This window comes from Nerophis ophidion, linkage group LG05 (genome assembly GCF_033978795.1).
Source record: "Nerophis ophidion isolate RoL-2023_Sa linkage group LG05, RoL_Noph_v1.0, whole genome shotgun sequence".
Lineage (NCBI taxonomy): Eukaryota > Metazoa > Chordata > Actinopteri > Syngnathiformes > Syngnathidae > Nerophis > Nerophis ophidion.
Window position 1 is genome coordinate 16,489,421 of NC_084615.1, and position 18,469 is coordinate 16,507,889.

An 18,469-nucleotide genomic window follows, 5' to 3' on the forward strand; every position below is an offset into this window, starting at 1 on the left:
ATAAATCCTCATTAGCCGCAAAAAAAACCACAAGCACTTTTGGCTGTCGAGGACAAAAGCAAGGTTTTATTGAGGGGAAACAAACCTGAATGTGTTACAAAAACACAGCTAAAAAAACATCCAAAGGGGGGATTTAGACGTTAAAACGTAAAAGTAATTACCCGACATCAAAACGTCTTCTTTTGGAACACAAAGTCTGTCAGTGGATTTTTTTTCAAGTCTACACCTCGTCTTCGTTGAGAAGCATGTTGGGGATTCCTTTGGAGATGGGGAACTCTCGTCCTGACTCGGGACACTGCAGGCAGCCTTCTATCACCTCCACCTGCAGCGGCACAGGCACATGTGAGTCGTGCTATGTCCACTAGGTGGCAGCACGGCACAATAGACAAGGATAAATTTGGATTCAAGCACATTTGTCAAACTCAAGGCCTGGGGGCCACATCTGGCCCACCATGTCAGTTTATGGGGCCCGCAGAAACCTTGAAATGTGTTGCGATTTCTACTTCAAAAACGACCCGAGTGTTAGACAAGCCTCCTCTCTTCTTGTTTTTAAATCTCTCTTAAAGGGGAACATTATCACCAAACCTATGCGAGCGTCAATATATACCTTGATGTTGCAGGAAAAAAAAACATGTATTTTTTTAACCGATTTCCGAACTCTAAATGGGTGAATTTTGGCGAATTAAACGCCTTTTTGTTTATTGGTCTCGTGGCAAAGACGTCAGAACGTGACGTCACCGAGGTAATACATCCGCCATTTTCATTTTCAACACATTACAAACACCGGGACTCAGCTCTGTTATTTTCCGTTTTTTCGACTATTTTTGGGAACTTTTGAGACATCATGCTCGTGGGTGTGTTGTCGGAGGGTGTAACAACACTAACAGGGAGGGATTCAAGTTGCACCACTGGCCCGAAGATGCGAAAGTGTTGTCGGAGGGTGTAACAACACTAACAGGGAGGGATTCAAGTTGCACCACTGGCCCGAAGATGCGAAAGTGACTGCCGCCAGACCTCCATTGAATGTGCCAGAGTGTCTCCACATTTTACCGGCGATGACAGACATGGCACAGAGATGTATGGATAACCTGCAGATGCATTTGCAACCATTAAGTCAACGAAATTGTTGATGTTATTGACTTATGTGCTAATCAGACATATTTGGTCGCAGCATGACTGCCAGCTAATCGATGCTAACATGCTACGCTAATCGATGCTAATATGCTATTTACGCTAGCTGTATTTACATTTGAAACTAGATACCCACATTTAATGCGAAACAAACACTTACCAATCGACATATTTAAGTTGCTCCAGTGTCACAAGATGCGAAAGTCCTGATCGTTTGGTCCGCACATTTTACCGGCGATGCTAATAAGGCAGCCATGCTATGGGCCACTTCATTAGGTACACCCACGCTATGGCAGAATAGCGTCAATAGCTATTCGCTCAATAGCTTCAGTTTAGTTTCTTCTTCAATTTCGTTTTCGCTATCGGCCTCCATACTCCGACCATCTGTTTCAATATATGCGTAATCTGTTGAATCGCTTAAGCCGCTGAAATCTGAGTCTGAATCCGAGCTAATGTCGCTATATCTTGCTGTGGTAACCGCCATGTTGTTTGTATTGGCAGCCCTGTATGACGTCACAGGGAAATGGACAGTCGCAACGCAAATAGCGAAAATCAAGAACTTTAAAGCTTTTTTTAGGGATATTCCGGGGGGTGTAAAATTTTGAAAAAAACTTCGAAAAATAAAACAAGCCACTGGGAACTGATTTATATTGTTTTTAACCCTTTTGAAATTGTGATAATGTTCCCCTTTAAAAACATACTTTTATTCCTTGGCTTTAAACACTGAGTGATATCCATCCTGCAATGGTGCCCCGTTATACACCTGCTGTGAACCTGTTTTTATGTTTTATTTATTTTATTTTATTTATTTATCATGTACTGTTTGTGTTGTGTTTGCTCGGTTCTCGTTTTTAACTTGCCCATTGTACAGCACTTTGGCTACCTCTGTGGTAGATTTTAAATGTGCTGAATAAATAAAGTTGATTTTATTTGATTGACATGCTAATTCTTATTTTTATACTTTTTTTCCCCCCAAATTCCATTGTATGTTGCACTCTTCTGACACCACCAGATGGCAGTATAAATGTCCAAATAAGCGGCCACAAGACCCCAATTCAGTAGAGTACACAATTTTGGAAATAAGAGCTAAAAGGTGCTGTCCACGCATGTGGCCACTAAACCTTCAGTGTCCTATAATGGATAAAATGAGAAGAAAGTGTTTTAATAAAATTTAAAAAAACGTGTAGTGAACACTACCTGTGACAAGCACAGCTTTCAGTAACAAGTCAAGATGTTGCGTAGGATGCGAGTTGGAAACTAAAAGCATTAAGAGAAAAATAAATGCCTGCACACCTCGAGGAGAACTCTGTGCACCTTCTTCAGAAACTCCTCGTTGCTCTCAAAGTCTGCCAACAGGTCACTTGGCAGGTCTTGTCGTTGACCCAACTATGGAAACGAGACAGGTTTGTCAAAAACACAAACCAACTGTATTTTCATCGCATTCATACTGTCTTTGCAATAATGACAAGTAAAAAAAATAAAAACCTCATCTGCAGCTTGCACAAGAGCACTCCACTCCAGCTTTGGGATCATGCGGCTGACAAACTGCGGGTTGAACTCCACTTCGCTCACCTTCACCTCAGTGGCCTGCAAGGAACTTTTTATTAACACCACTTTCGGTCAGTTTTCTCTGGACCAGACCTGGGCAAATTAAGGCCACATGCGGCCCGTTAAGCTTTTCAATCTGGCCCGCCGGACATTCCCAAATAAATTGTTTACATCTTTAAGATGGAAAGTGACGCTGCCATTATGATGTGCACTCATGTTTTCTAGCAACCGCAAGTCTTCAACTATACCAAGTACGTATTTTAATGGTTGGAATCGGTGCTTCTGCATGATATACTAGTTACTATGGTCATCTAATTAGTTACTGTAGTAATAATGTAAGTCACTGTTAGAATAATTAAGTATAAGTTATCACACAACTCTTATGCTTAAAGGCCGTTGCTATAGTTACTATCAATTGTGCTGAAGTTGTACTTTTTTTATCTGTGCAAAGGGACAACTTGCAATCTTGGATTGCGAGTCGTCTCGTATCAGTGTTTGTGTCCAGAACATCGAGTACCGTGACGCATAGAAAGCAGAGATAGAGCGATATCACAAGTGTCAGCACGTTTCCATTTCTGAATAATCATATTTTGTGTCTAACTGGGGCTGCTGCAATGACCCCCCTTCCTTCAGAAGCAGCTTCAGTGATGTAACCTCCCGAATAAATAGTGGAGCACGTGGGCTGTGCCCTAGAGCGTAAGTTGGAACCGTGACAAAGTGTACAACCAAATACGTCTGTCCTCATTGAGACAAACTGAACTCTGTCTCTGCCTCTTGTTTGTTTAATAAATGTCATCAGTGTTTGAACCTGACAGTGACAGCAGCTCTGACGAGGCACCAAGCAGTGTGGGTGGGTGGCATTTCCACAGAGAGTTTTCAGAGCCTGAAATGTGGGTGTCAGGGACAGACGCAGAAGGAGATTTTTACAACAAAGTTGTAAAGCTTGGAGGGGAACATTATCACAATTTCAGAAGGGTTAAAACAAATAAAAATCAGTTCCCAGTGGCTTATTTTGTTTTTCGAAGTTTTTTCCAAAATTCTACCCATCATGGAATATTCCGAAAAAAGGCTTTAAAGTGCCCGATTTTCGCTATCTGTAAATCCACCCATCCATTTTCCTGTGACGTCACATAGTGACGCCAATACAAAACAAAAAAGGTGGATAGAACAGAAAGATATAGCGACATTAGCTCGAATTCAGACTCGGATTTCAGCGGCTTAAGTGATTCAACAGATTACGCATGTATTGAAACGGATGGTTGGAGTGTGGAGGCAGATAGCGAAAACAAAATTGAAGAAGAAACTGAAGCTATTGAGCCGTATCACGACGGACTAAGGCAACGAGAGCGAATTCGGCGATCGCCTTCTAACCAACAATTGCATCTTTTGACCGCTGGAGCAACTTAAATTAGTCGATTGGTAAGTGTTTGTCTGGCATTAAATGTGGGTGGAGGGAAAGGCTGGATGCAAATATAGCTACAAATGTACATACAGCTAGCCTAAATAGCATTTTAGCATCGATTAGCTGGCAGTCATGCCGTGACCAAATATGTCTGATTAGCACATAAGTCAATAACATCAACAAAACTCACCTTTGTGATTTCGTTGACTTTATCGTTGGAAATGCATCTGCTTTGAGTGTCGCAGGATATCCACACATCTCTGTCGTAGCATCGCTATCGTCGGTAAAATGTGCAGAACAAACGAGGGACTTTCGCATCTTATGACCACTGGTGTACCTGAATCCGTTGATTGGTAAGTGTTTGTTTGGCATTAAATGTGGGTAGAGGGAAAGGCTGGATGCAAATATAGCTACATATGAGGCAAAATTATGCAATACGTACAAACAGTTAGCCTAAATAGCATGTTAGCATCGATTAGCATGCCGTGCTAATCGATGCACACTTCACGTAAGTCAACTTGAATCCGTCCCTGATCGTGTTGTTACACCCTCCGACAACACACCGACGAGGCATGATGTCTCCAAGGTACAGACAACAGTCGAAAAAAAAGAAAATAACAGAGCTGATTTGACTTGGTGTGTGTAATGTGTTTGAGAAAATGGCGGATTGCTTCCCGCTGTAGAGTCATGGGTGAAAGGTCATCGCTCCGACAGCGAACAATTGAAAGGCGTTTAAATCGCCAAATTCACCCTTTTAGAGTTCGGAAATCGGCTAAAATCACATATGGTCTTTTTTTCTGCAACATCAAGGTATATATTGACACTTACATAGGTCTGGTGATAATATTCCCCTTTAGTGATATATCACATACATCAGATTGTAGTTTGTTTTTGTTTTTACCCTTCGCATTTATTTTTCTGTGTTTCGCTAGATTGTAAAATATGTGGATGGAGAATGTTTTTGACATTCATATGTTTTCAATACTCAATGTTTTATCCTGCATAGTTAATATTGTAAATCCCACATTTTTTTATTTTCATATATATTATGGGTGTGTCATTCACTAAAAACTAATTTAAATCCCATTCTGTTTTTTTCAGGCGGTCTGTCCGTCATAACATTTTTAGTATTTAATCAGACATTGTTTAACCCAGCATGAGACTTTAAATTGTTTTTAACTTTTTTTAATCTCATAAATTGTTCTTAAAATAATTTGCATTTGCTTTTTCAATGTGTATTTGACCTCTGTTTTAATGTTATTTTTTAGCCTATCCTTTACCGCTATTTATTTGTGGTGTACAGCTTTTTGTGGTTGTTTTTAAAGGGCTTTATAAATAAAGTTGGTATGGTACTACATTCTGTCAGCATTTCACTTCCAACTTGCTTCAGGAATTGCCTCTTTTAGTTTCATTTTCAGTTTATGTTTCCCTACAAGACAACGAGCAGGTACCGTAAATAAAATATCTTGGGCGATAATTATCTTTCTAATACGCTTCCTTTTACACAATAAAAGTATTTTTCATGTCAATCGAACAAATTAAAGGAATATTCTGGACTGTTGCGTCTTTATTATCTGTTTTTTGCTGGTGTTTTTTTTAAAGGCCTACTTAAACCTACTACTGCCGACCACACAGTCTGATAGTTTATATATCAATGATGAAATATTAACATTGCAACACATGCCAATACGGCCTTTTTAGTTTACTAAATTACAATTTCCTGCGGAGTTTCTTGTTGAAAACGTTGCAGAATGATGACGCGTGTTTGGAACGTTATTGGTTGAGCGGACATTTTTAGCCCAGCAACACTTACGGCTAAAAGTAGTCTATTTTAATCGCATAATTACACAGTATTTTGGACATTCGTGTTGCTGAATCTTTTGCAATTTCTTCAATTAATAATGGAGACGTCAAAGAAGAATGCTGTTGGTGGAAAGCGGTGTATTGCAGCTGCCTTTAGCAACCGAAACACTGCCGGTATTTATTTTTGTTGAGAAGCTTTAGCGAACATGTTTCTCTACCACATGTCAACCAGCAAGTTTTTGGATGAGAAAATTGTGATATTAAGTCGGCTCTTACCTGTGCGGAGTTAGCTGTCATCTTGGCTCTTCCATTGGCTTAATTCTCTCAGAGACACTGGCGGTCAACGCACCCCTCCGACTTTCAGGTATGACTTTATAATCTCACTAAAAAACTAGTAACACAATAAGAAGATAAGGGATTTTCCAAAATTATCCTAGTAAATGTGTCTAATAACATCTGAATCGCTCCCACTGCACTCTCCTTTTTTTTCTTTTTTTCTAGTGCTTCACTCTAACTTTCTTCATCCACGAATCTTTCATCCTCGCTCAAATTAATGGGGAAATCGTTGCTTTCTCGGTCAGAATCGCTCACGCTGCTGGTGTCTTGTAATCAATGTGCAGATGTGAGGAGCTCTCACACCGGTGACGTCACGCGCACATCGGCTTCCACTTCCGGTACAGGCAAGGCTTTTTTATTAGCAAAAATATGGCAATATTGCGATATGATCAAGTATGACACATAGAATGGCCCTGCTATCCCCGTTTAAATAAGAAAATCTCATTTCAGTAGGCCTTTTAGTTTCATTTTCAGTTTGTTTCCCTACAACACAACGAGCAGGTACCGTAAATAAAACATATTGGGCGATAATTATCATTCTAATACGCTTCCTTTTACCAAATAAAAGTAGTGTTCATGTCAATCGAACGAATTAAAGAAATATTGTGTCATTATCTGTTTTTCTGTTGGCGTTTTTTTTAAAGAGCCTACCTTGATTAGCAGCGGGTATCCTTTAGTCACGCCCTTCACATGTGACGTCAACATGTTGTGCGTTAGAAGCTTCATGTTTGCAGAAATGTTGCAATCAATTCTGCTCAAGACGCGTCAATAATTGAAGAAAAATCCAACGTCAGTCACAGACTAGCATAGCAGTCGACATGTGCACCGGAAGTTGCCATTTCTTTTAGATGTCTCCCGGAAACGTTGTCCTCCGTTCGTTGGTTCCGCTGGTTTAAACAAACTAAAGTAAAACAAATAAAGTATAATACCGTATTAAAAGATATAACAATACTACTTAAATACCAACATATTAATAGAAAATAAATAAAGAAATATGTTTTAAGTATTAATTGACCCAAAATGTTTATTCTAGGCCCTGCGAGGAGTTAGCGACTTGTCCAATGTGTATGCCGCCTTCCGCCCGAATGCAGCTGAGATAGGCTGCAGCATCTTCTCAACCCCGAACAGGATGGATGAATAGATGGATGGATTTATCTGAAGTATTATCCATCCATCCATTTTCTACCGCTTGTCCCTTTTTGGGGTCGCACGTGGTACTGGAGCCTATCTCAGGTGCATTCGGACGGAAGGCGGGATACACCCTGGAGAAGTCGCTTCCTCATTGACCCAAAATGTTTATCCTAGGCCCTGCGATGAAATGGCGACTTGTCCAGGGTGTACGCCGCCTTCTGCCCGAATGCTGCTGAGATAGGCTCCACCACCCCCCCCCCCCCCCCACCCCCGACCCCAAATGTGACAAGCGGTAGAAAATGACCCAAAAATGTTAATCCAAGGCCCCGCTACCCCCAAATGGGACAAGCAGTAGAAAGTGGATGGATATATCTGAAGTACTAATTAACCCAAAAATGTTTATCCTGGGCCCTGCGATGAGGTGGCGACTTGTCCAGGGTGTACACCGCCTTCTACCCGATTGCAGCTGAGATAGGCTCCAGCACACCCCCCCTCCCCCGGCTACCCCAAGTGGGACAAGCCGTAAAAAATGGGTTAGGATATATCTGAAGTATTAACTGACCCAAAACTGTTTATTCTAGGCTCTGCGGTGAGGTGGCGACTTGTCCAGGGTGTAGACCGCCTTCCGCCCGAATGCAGCTGAGATAGGCTCCAGCACACCCCCATAACCCCGAACGGGACAAGCGGTAGAAAAATTGATATATATATATGTATATATATATATATATGTATACAAAATGTTTATTCTAGCACCTGCGATGAGGTGGTGACTTGTCCGGGGTGTACCCCGACTTCCGCCTGAATGCAGCCGAGATAGGCTCCAGCACCCCCCGCGACCCCAAAAGGGACAAGCAGTAGAAATGGATGGATATATCTGAAGTATTAATTGACCCAAAAATGTCTATCCTAGGCCCTGCGATGAGGCGATGACTTGTCCAAGGTGTACGCCGCCTTCCACCTGAATGCAGTTGAGATAGGCTCCGGCACCCTTCCGCTACCCTGAACGGGACAAGCGATAGAAAATGGATGGATGGATATATCTGAAGTATTATCCATCCATCCATTTTCTACTGCTTGTCCCTTTTTGGGGTCGCGGTGCGTGCTGGAGCCTATCTCTGCTGCATTTGGGCGGAAGGTGGAGTACACCCTGGACAAGTCGCCGCCTCATCGCAGGGCCTAGGATAGACATTTCGGGTCAATGAGGTGGCGATTTGTCCAGGGTGTACTCCGTCTTCCGCCCGAATGCAGCTGAGATGAGCTCCAGCACCATAACCCCCCCCACCCCATCGCTACCCTGAATGGGACAAGCAGTAGAGAATGGATGGATATATTTTTTTCCAAAATGGCGCTGCTGTAGTGGCTGCTGTTGGCAGGAGCTCTGTGCTCTTGTGTCATCCTTTTGTGTTTCCCTCTTGTTTTCATGTGTTATTATATTTTTTTGCCTTTTGGTCCGGGACCCTTTGGGACTGTGTGACCTCTGCGGTGCTTTTTTTGTGGACTTCTGGTTCTGCCTCCCGGGAGCCTTTTGGCCATGAAGACCAGCTGCTGGGTGTCTGCCACACCAAAGTCGATTTGGAGGGACTGGAGGAGATGCTGATGAGGGGACAGGACTGCGGAGCTAGCACTGAGCGCTGGGAAAGACAAGCTTCACATTGTCTTGGCTGGGTGAGCAGGTATCGGACACCTCAGTCTCCTTGGACGTATCATCGCTCATCCATGCGGACTGGACACTGGCCGAGAGTGGAGTCGGCTGTCTTGGTTGCTTTGTTGGGTCTGCTCCTGTCTCTGGCCATACTTTCTCCACCCTAGCGGACTATGGGGTGGAACACCGCAGAGGCCACCACAGTGTATATGTTTCTTTTACTTTTTATTCATAGCTTTATGTAGAAGTGGCTGGTTGTATCTGCTGCTTTAATGTCTTTAATGTCCTTTGATGTTTGATGTATTCCTCTTACACACATGTAAGAGGGATGTGTACTATGGCTATGGGTTGTTTTTTTCTCCTGGCCTCAGTCTGCACCTCCACTCCAGGGCCCAGGCTAAGACTGATGTTTTTGATTTTTATTTTTTTAAATCTTCTATTTTTTTCTCCCATCCCCCCCCTCCTTGTTTACCTGTATCTCATCTTTTTTGTAAGGGGCGCTGGAAGCCGGCAGACCCGTCAGTGATCCTGTTCTGTCTCCCTGTAATGTTTGTTTGATCTTGAATGGGATTGTGCAGAACATTGTAATTTTCCTGAAGGAATAAATAAAGTACTATCTAATTTGAAGTATTAACTGACCCAAATATGTTTATCCTAGGTCCTGCGATGAGGTGGCGACTTGTCCAAGGTGTACCCCGCCATCTGCCCCAATGCAGCTCTCCCGTCCAAAGGCAAAACCCAGTAACTCAATTTTGGTCAAAACTGAGCTGATAATAATTTTGGAGTTCCTAGGTGATATGCGTTACATTAGTGTATGCGATATTGTAATTTGTTCCGTAAGTAAGCTGTTACGTACGCGCATGGCAGGACCTAGCAACTACCACATAACCGCATAGATACAACAGAAAAACCTAGTATCTCAAGGGACCACTCGAAGCTTCTTTGTCAGTCGCCTTATTGTCTTTAATGAGACATTTGCACGAATGGGGGCCGACGGTCAACCTGATTATGTGATATTATGGCACGAGGGGATATTTGGAAGATTGGCCCAGGACGTTGCAAGCACCTTCATTAAATGTATTGTTCTTGATACTCTTTTGGGCAGATAACTGTGGAGGTCAAAATAAAAACTGGACGCTGTACACGGCTCTTGCCCGATGTGCAAATGCAGAATGGGGCTCACCCGAGATTGTGATAAAATATCTGGAGAAAGGGCACACGTTCATGAGAGCAGATTCAATCCATGGCTCAATCAGCAAGAAAATGAAAGCTCAAGAAAACATCTATACGTTTGATGACTTTGTAGATCTTTGTAAGACAGCATCAAGATAAATTGGTTTTCCTTTGTTTTCTCAAAATCAGCTAGAAGTGAGTTACTAGGTTTTGCCTTTGGACGGGAGAGCTGAGATAGGCTCCAGCACTCCCATGCCGCCCCGAACTGGACAAGGGGTAGGAAAATGGATGGATGGATGGATGTTTATCCTTCACAATCTGATTGGGGAAATCAATTTGAGCGATCGGATGATGTGAAGAGTCTACATTTTAATATATTTCATTTGTAACCACACCTAAAAGTAGCATGACAGAAACATATAATCAAAGCACACGGTAGTTTTAACTAAGTTATTTTTAATTTTCATATATTCATTGTTTTGTAATATACAGGTCATTCATACGTTCCATGATATTGTAAATACTAATTCCAAGCATCGACCTTTCACCCTCACAGACATGCATCAGGCGTGCACACCTGCTCTCCAACACACAGATAACCTCACATTTATTAAACAAAGTACAGATAAAAATGTAAAACCTTTTTTTTTTATATAACCACCGACTCCTCGCCCTCCGATGGTCACCACATTCACATCCCACCAACTCTTAGCTTCAAAACAAACACAAACATACAATGTCAAAAAAAAAAAAAAGTAAATAAAAGTGAATACAAATGCAGGAAGGCAACTAAAGAAAGGGGCAATGAACAAGAGGTCTTAACCACAGACGAGGAACGTTTGCAGAAATCACAGATGTGCAGGAGAGAGACAATTTAAGTCTGGCATGATTTCGTGAGGACGATTAAGAGTCTTGAAGTGTCTCTATTCAGTCAAGCAAAATTAAAGATGACTGCAGAATGAAGAAGAAAGGCAACAAAAAGCTACTCCGGTCAAAACAAAAGTACAAACCCTGTTTCCATATGAGTTGGGAAATTGTGTTAGATGTAAATATAAACAGAATACAATGATTTGCAAATAATTTTCAAGCCATATTCAGTTGAATGCACTACAAAGACAACATATTTGATGTTCAAACTCATAAACTTGTTTTTTTTTTGCAAATAATAATCAACTTAGAATTTCATGGCTGCGACACATACCAAAGTAGATGGGAAAGGGCATGTTCACCACTGTGTTACATCACCTTTTCTTTTAACAACACTCAAAGTTCAAAAGCCAGCATCTGTGATGGTATGGGGGTGTATTAGTGCCCAAGGCATGGGTAACTTACACATCTGTGAAGGCACCATTAATGCTGAAAGGTCCATACAAGTTTATGTTGTCATCCAAGCAACGTTATCATGGACGCCCCTGCTTATTTAAGCAAGACAAGTGTTACAACAGCGTGGCTTTGTAAAAAAAAGAGTGCGGGTACTTTCCTGGCCCGCCTGCAGTCCAGACCTGTCTCCCATGGAAAATGTGTGGCGCATTATGAAGCATAAAATACGACAGCGGAGACCCCGGACTTTTGAACGACTAAAGCTCTACATAAAACAAGAATGGGAAAGAATTCCACTTTCAAAGTTTCAACAATTAGTTTTCTCAGTTCCCAAACGTTTGAGTGTTGTTAAAAGAAAAGGTGATGTAACACAGTGGTGAACATGCCCTTTCCCAACTACTTTGGCACGTGTTGCAGCCATGAAATTCTAAGTTAATTATTATTTGCAAAAAAAAATTAAGTTTATGAGTTTGAACATCAAATATCTTGTCTTTGTAGTGCATTTGCAAATCATTGTATTCTGTTTATATTTACATCTAACACAATTTCCCAACTCATATGGAAACGGGTTTGTAAAAAAGCACTGTGCTCACCTTATGGCACGCATGAACTCCAAACAAAACAAGACGGAAGTGACGAGTGACGGGGAATCTCATGTTTTCTTCACTTTTGATTAAAAAGTCCACTTCCCTGTGCACCGTGAAACTGGGTGATGGTGTGCCTGAAATGCCACTGAACGAGAAAACTAAATTGTGGATGGCTTGAAACAAAAAAACAAAAAAAAGGCCAGGCAATGATGACGGCGATATGTTTGCATGCTAAACCAACAGTGAGAAAAATCTGCGTAATACTGAGGTGGGAAACTCACAGAGTTCCTGCTGCTGCATACATGAATCAAGAACCTACGTACATAACACTGGCCATCAGTAAATGCAGTAGGTTGTAGTCATTTTTGCTCAAATTGGAAAAAAAAACAAAAAAAAACAAGACATTTGAACCTCGCATTCTGGCACACGCTCACATCCTCACAGAAAAAGTCCTCATTCCTGGCAGTCCTCCGTTCGCCACTTGAGGAAGTCCTCCTTCCGTGCATCCGGTTTGATCTGGTTACGCATGCCGCCCAGCAGATTGGAGGTGGCTTCCGAGGCCACGATCAGGGGCCGGACCACGGTGGGCGGGATCTGCCGCAGGACGCCGCCCACGGCGCCGGGGAGACCCTTCTGCTCGTGGCCGCGGGACGCCACGTCGCAGAGGGTCTGAGCTGTGTCAATCACTCCCTGCGCACGACAAACAGCAGACTTTGTTATAGAACAGGGGTCGGCAACCTTTACCACTCAAAGAGCCATTTCGACCCCTTTCACAAAGTAAAGCAAACAATGGGAGCCACATAACTCTTTTGAAATTTATAATGAAATAATACTGCATACAGACGTTTTTTTTTGCTTTGTGCTATGTATAAACCAGGGGGCTCAGACACGCGGCCCGCACCTTAATAGGAAAATTTAATGTTAGTGCGGCCCGCGAGTTTTATATGAATGCCGCTTGACAGCGTCACACCTGCCAACCCTCCCAATTTTCCCAGAAGACTCCGGAATTTCAGAGTAATTATTCTCTCGAATGTGCGCTGGTGTTCACCCAATGAACAATAATAAGGGCGTACAATGATGGCACTTCCGCTAGCGCCCTCTACAGCTTGTACAAATAGCTTGCCAGCCCAAAGAAATTGTTTGATGATGCCATTGCAGACACACGTCAGAGACCGCAAGGCATCCTTATTCAACAGCAATACAGGTCACACTGAGGGTGGCCGTTTAGACAACTTTAGCACTCTTACTAATATGCACCACACTGTGAACCCACACCAAACAAAACAAACACATTTCAGGAGAACATCCGCACTATGGGGCGGCATAGCTTGGTTGGTAAAGTGGCCGTGCCAGCAACTTGAGGGTTGCAGGTCCGATTCCCGCTTCCGCCATTCTAGTCACTGCCATTGTGACCTTGGGCAAGACTCTTTACCCACCTGCTCCCAGTGCCACCCACACTGGTTTAAATGTAACTTAGATATTGTCTTTTACTATGTAAAGCGCTTTGAGTCACTTGAGAAAAGTGCTATATAAATATAATTCACTTCACTTCACTGCACTATAACACAACAGACAGAACAAATACCCAGAATCCCATGTATCCCTAACTATTCGGGGTTACATTATACACCCAGCTACTACCACCCCCACCCCCACCCCCCCTCCACCTCTCCGTGCGTCGGTTGAGGTGGGCGGGGTTGGGGGGGACGCGGGGTGTATAATGTAGCCCGGAAGAGTTGGGGATACATGGGATTCTATTCTGGGTATTTGTTCTGTCGTGTTTATGTCGTGTTATAGTGCGATGTTCTCCCGAAATAAGTTTGTCATTCTTGTTTGGTGTGGGTTCACAGTGTGGCGCATATTAGTAAGAGTGTTAAAGTTGTTTATATCACAACCCTCAGTGTGACCTGTATGGCTGTTGACCAAGTATGCCTTGCAGTTGCGTATAGATAGAGGTTGCAAGTATGCCTTGTAGTTGCGTATAGATAGAGGTTGCAAGTATGCCTTGCAGTTGCGTATAGATAGAGGTTGCATCCAAATTGTGACCAGCCGGCCGGCACGCAGGTAGAATAGTGAAAATCCTGGCGCGATGACATGTAAAAAGGGTCTCAGAGGCATTGTCATCACGGCACGTCCTCAAAGTTGATGTCTGGGTGAAAATCGAAAAATGTTTACTCGGGAGATTTCTGGTAGAGACACTGAAATCTGGAAATCTACCAGACTTCTCCGGGCGGTCGGCAAGTATGCGGCTGAGCCATATCAGAGTGGTCAAAGAGCCGCACGCGGCTCCGGAGCCGCGAGTTGCCGACCCCTGTTATAGAAGAAGAAGAATACACGTTGCTGTGTGTTGCTCTCAGGGAAATTGAGGCAACAACACCATATGCAGTGTGCAGAATAATGGCGGCAACAGCAGCACAGCAAACAGAGTAAACAGATACACAAAAAAAAGGGAATGTTTTTGTGTAAGCTAACCCTGGATTTCCACTGGATGCGTAACGGCAGCCAAACATAGCCGCCACATCTTTTTGCAACTCAACGCTAAGAAAACGGAAATGCTGATTATCGGTCCTGCTAGACACCGACACCTATTTAATAATACCACCTTAACATTTGACAACCAAACAATTACACACCTATTTAATAATACCACCTTAACATTTGACAACCCAACAATTACAGACCTATTTAATAATACCACCTTAACATTTGACAACCAAACAATTACACACCTATTTAATAATACCACCTTAACATTTGACAACCAAACAATTACACACCTATTTAATAATACCACCTTAACATTTGACTACTAAACAATTACACACCTATTTAATAATACCACCTTAACTTTTGACAACCAAACAATTATACACTTATTTAATAATACCACCTTAATATTTGACAACCAAACAATTACACACCTATTTAATAATACCACCTTAACATTTGACAACCAAACAATTACACACCTATTTAATAATACCACCTTAACATTTGACTACCAAACAATTACACACCTATTTAATAATACCACCTTAACTTTTGACAACCAAACAATTATACACTTATTTAATAATACCACCTTAATATTTGACAACCAAACAATTACACACTTGTTTAATAACACCATCTTAACATTTGACAACCAATTTTACACCTATTTATTAATACCACCTTTACATTTGACAGCCAAACAATCACACACCTATTTAATAATACCGCCTTAAAATTTGACAACCAAACCATTTCAGAACCACTGAATTAGATGACCATAGTAGCTAATTAGATGACCATAGAAGCTAATTGGATGACCATGGTATCAGAATCAGAATCAGAAATACTTTATTAATCCCAGAGGGTAAATTAAAATTTTCAGCACAATCCCATTCAAAATCAGAGAAATATTACAGGGAGACAAAACAGGATCAAACATAACAGGATCAAACATAACTGGGAGACAGAACAGGATCAAACAGTACAGGGAGACAGAACAGGATCAAACAGTACAGGGAGACAGAACAGGATCAAACATCACAGGAAGACGGAACAGGATCCAACATCACACGGAGACAGAACAGGATCAAACATTACAGGGAGACAAAACAGAATCAAACATCACAGGGAGACAGATCTGGATCAAACATTACAGGGAGACAGAACAGGATCAAACATCACAGAGAGATAGAACTGGATCAAACATTACAGGGAGACAGAACAGGATCAAACATAACAGGAAGACAGAACAGGATCAAACATTACGAGGAGACAGAACAGGATCGCTGACGGGTCTGCCAACTTCCGGCGCTTCTTACAAAAAAGGTGAGATACAGGTAAATAATGGGGGGCTTGGGGGGGTGATGAAAAAAAAAATTGGGTCAAGGGAAAAAACAACTCAGCCATAGTAGCTAAGTAGATGACCATAGTAACTAATTAGATGACCATAGTAACTAATTAGATGACCATAATAACTATTTAGATAACCATAGTAATTAATTAGATGACTATAGTAAATAATTAGATGACCATAGTAACTAATTAGATGACCATAGTAGCTAATTAGATTACCATAATAACTATTTAGATAACCCTAGTAACTAATTAGATGACCATAGTAACTAATTAGATGACTATAGTAGCTAATTAGATGACCATAATAACTATTTAGATAACCATAGTAACTAATTAGATGACTATAGTAAATAATTAGATGACCATAGTAACTAATTAGATGACCATAGTAGCTAATTAGATGATCATAGTAGCTAATTAGATAACCATAGTAACTAATTAGATGACCATAGTAACAAATTAGATGACTATAGTAAATAATTAGATGACCATAGTAACTAATTAGATGACTATAGTAAATAATTAGATGACCATAGTAACTAATTAGACGACCATAGTAGCTAATTAGATGACCATAGTAGCTACTTAGATGAGCATAGTAACTAATTATATCACCATAGTAGCTAATTAGATGCCCATAGTAACTAGTATACGATGCAGATTCCAAGCATTGAAAAGTTGAAGACTCTGGGTGATTAGAAAAGATGAGTGCACATCATAATGGCAGCTACACTCTACATCTTAAACATCTAAAATAATGATTTGGGAATGTCAGGCGGGCCAGGTTGAAAAGCGGCCTTAATTTGCCCAGGTCTGGTTTATCCCAATTACTGTGTGACTGTAGCAGAAGGGTGTTTAGATCAATCACCACAACATTAAGTAAACACCTTCCCACACACATGTTGAAAGTTTGATCAAGATTGTTTAAAAAACATATTTGTATTAGCAGTTAATTGTCTGTAAGTCATGGACTCTGTCTTAAAAATATAAAGCTTTGGGGATATCTGTCTTGTCATGTCTTCCAAACCTTTTCAAGCATAATGAATGAGGTTCAACCATCCAACATATCAGCAGGATCTAAAGAAGGCACATTAGCGGACTAACCTCTCTGACGGTGTCGTATGCCTTGGCCACACCCTCTCGCAGGTCAGCGGGCTGGGCGGCTCTTCGGGGCCGACTGGAAGGGGCCCGGCCCTCGGTGATGGCAAAGCGATGAAGCGGGGGTGTCGGAGACAGGATGTCGTACACCGTCTCGGCTGTGGCCTGCAAACGGAGCACAGCGGCAAACTTCAAAGGAGGCGACTTCATTATTTGAAGTTGGAATGGAAACATGTGTTCAGTGACTAGTAACCAACAAGCTATTTCATGGTGTCATGCAGGCTGGAGTTACATTCCGAGACCCCCAGCAAACACTGAACCAAGGATAAAAATGAACACACATATAGAAAGTCCTAAAAATGTCCATTTAGACCAGGAGTCTCAAACTCAATTTACATGGGGGCCACTGGACGCAGAAACTAGGTGAGGCTGGGCCGCAAGAATATATATCTTAAAAAAATCTAACATGCACTTTTTAATGAAATCACTTTCTTTGAATGGCTTTCACGCCCTAGCAACATACCTGCCAACTCTTGCGATCTTTCCGGGAAACACCAGAATATCAGTGCCCCTCCCGACAATCTCCCCGGGCAATCATTGTCCCGGTTTTCACCCGAATAACAATATTAAAGGCGTGCCGTGATGGCACTGTCTTTAGCGTCCTCTACAACCTGCTGTTTCGTCCACTTTTCATCAGTGTGTGAATAAGCGAATGTGGACATACTGTCAAAGCGCTTTGGGCTCCTTAAAAAGGGGTAGAAAAACGCTATACAAGTACAACCCATCTACCATTTACTTTTCCACCATACAAACAGTGTGCAGGCCCAGTCACATATTGTATGAGGCTTCTGCAGACTTTCGAAAGTGACTGCAATACAAACATTGGGGGTGCGGGGGTGTATATTGTAGCCCGGATGCGTTAGGGCTGCATGAGATTCAGGGTATTTGTTGTGTTGTGTTAATGTTGTGTTACGGTGCGGATATTCTCTCAAAATGTGTTTGTCATTCTTGTTCACAGTGTGGCACATATTAGTAGCAGTGTTAGACTTGTTTATATGGCCACCCTCAGTGTGACCTGTGTGGCTGTTGATCAACTATGTCTTGCAGTCGCTGACTGCATCTTCTCTCCATCAGTCCTCCTTACTGTACCTCTAAATTTAATAGGACATGTGTTCCATATAAAATGTACAGTATATATAATATGTATAAGTATAGATTGTATTTGAATTATTCATGTGAATAATGCTGTATAATAGACTGTATTTATATTATTCACATGTGAATAATGCTGTATAATAGACTGTATTTATTTTATTCACACGTGAATAATGCTGTATAATAGACTGTATTTATTTTATTCACACGTGAATAATGTATAATAGACTGTATTTATATTATTTTCATGTGGGTAATGCTGTATAATAGACTGTTTTTATATTATTCACATGT

The 18,469-nt window shown here is 41.6% G+C and overlaps 2 protein-coding genes across 2 annotated transcripts in view; both read right to left on the minus strand.

The window, feature by feature from the left end:
• Nucleotides 1-37: 37 nt before the first annotated feature.
• On the minus strand, nucleotides 38-7,078 carry trmt112 (tRNA methyltransferase activator subunit 11-2). Its single transcript, XM_061900205.1, has 4 exons — nucleotides 6,872-7,078; nucleotides 2,617-2,718; nucleotides 2,425-2,517; nucleotides 38-322 (listed from the first exon to the last, which is right to left on the minus strand). The coding sequence occupies exons 1-4, from the start codon at nucleotides 6,944-6,946 to the stop codon at nucleotides 221-223; spliced, it is 372 nt and encodes a 123-aa protein (XP_061756189.1). The 5' UTR covers nucleotides 6,947-7,078; the 3' UTR covers nucleotides 38-220.
• A 3,527-nt stretch (nucleotides 7,079-10,605) lies between these two features.
• atg2a (autophagy related 2A) overlaps nucleotides 10,606-18,469 on the minus strand; it is a 65,978-nt gene continuing 58,114 nt past the window's right edge. The window contains exons 41-42 of the mRNA XM_061900206.1: nucleotides 17,027-17,185; nucleotides 10,606-12,763 (exon numbers count right to left, since the gene is read on the minus strand). Of these exons, the coding sequence (XP_061756190.1) occupies nucleotides 12,527-12,763; nucleotides 17,027-17,185 (396 nt within the window). The 3' untranslated portion in view covers nucleotides 10,606-12,526. The remainder of the gene's footprint in view (nucleotides 12,764-17,026; nucleotides 17,186-18,469) is intronic.

Coding starts and splice junctions, on each gene's coding strand:
- trmt112 (XM_061900205.1), bottom strand. CDS start 6,946: ATGAAGCTTCTAACGCACAACATGTTGACGTCACATGTGAAGGGCGTG. Junction 2,719..6,871: donor GATACCCGCTGCTAATCAAG/GTAGGCTCTTTA, acceptor AGTTCCTTGCAG/GCCACTGAGGTGAAGGTGAG. Junction 2,518..2,616: donor TTGTGCAAGCTGCAGATGAG/GTTTTTATTTTT, acceptor TCGTTTCCATAG/TTGGGTCAACGACAAGACCT.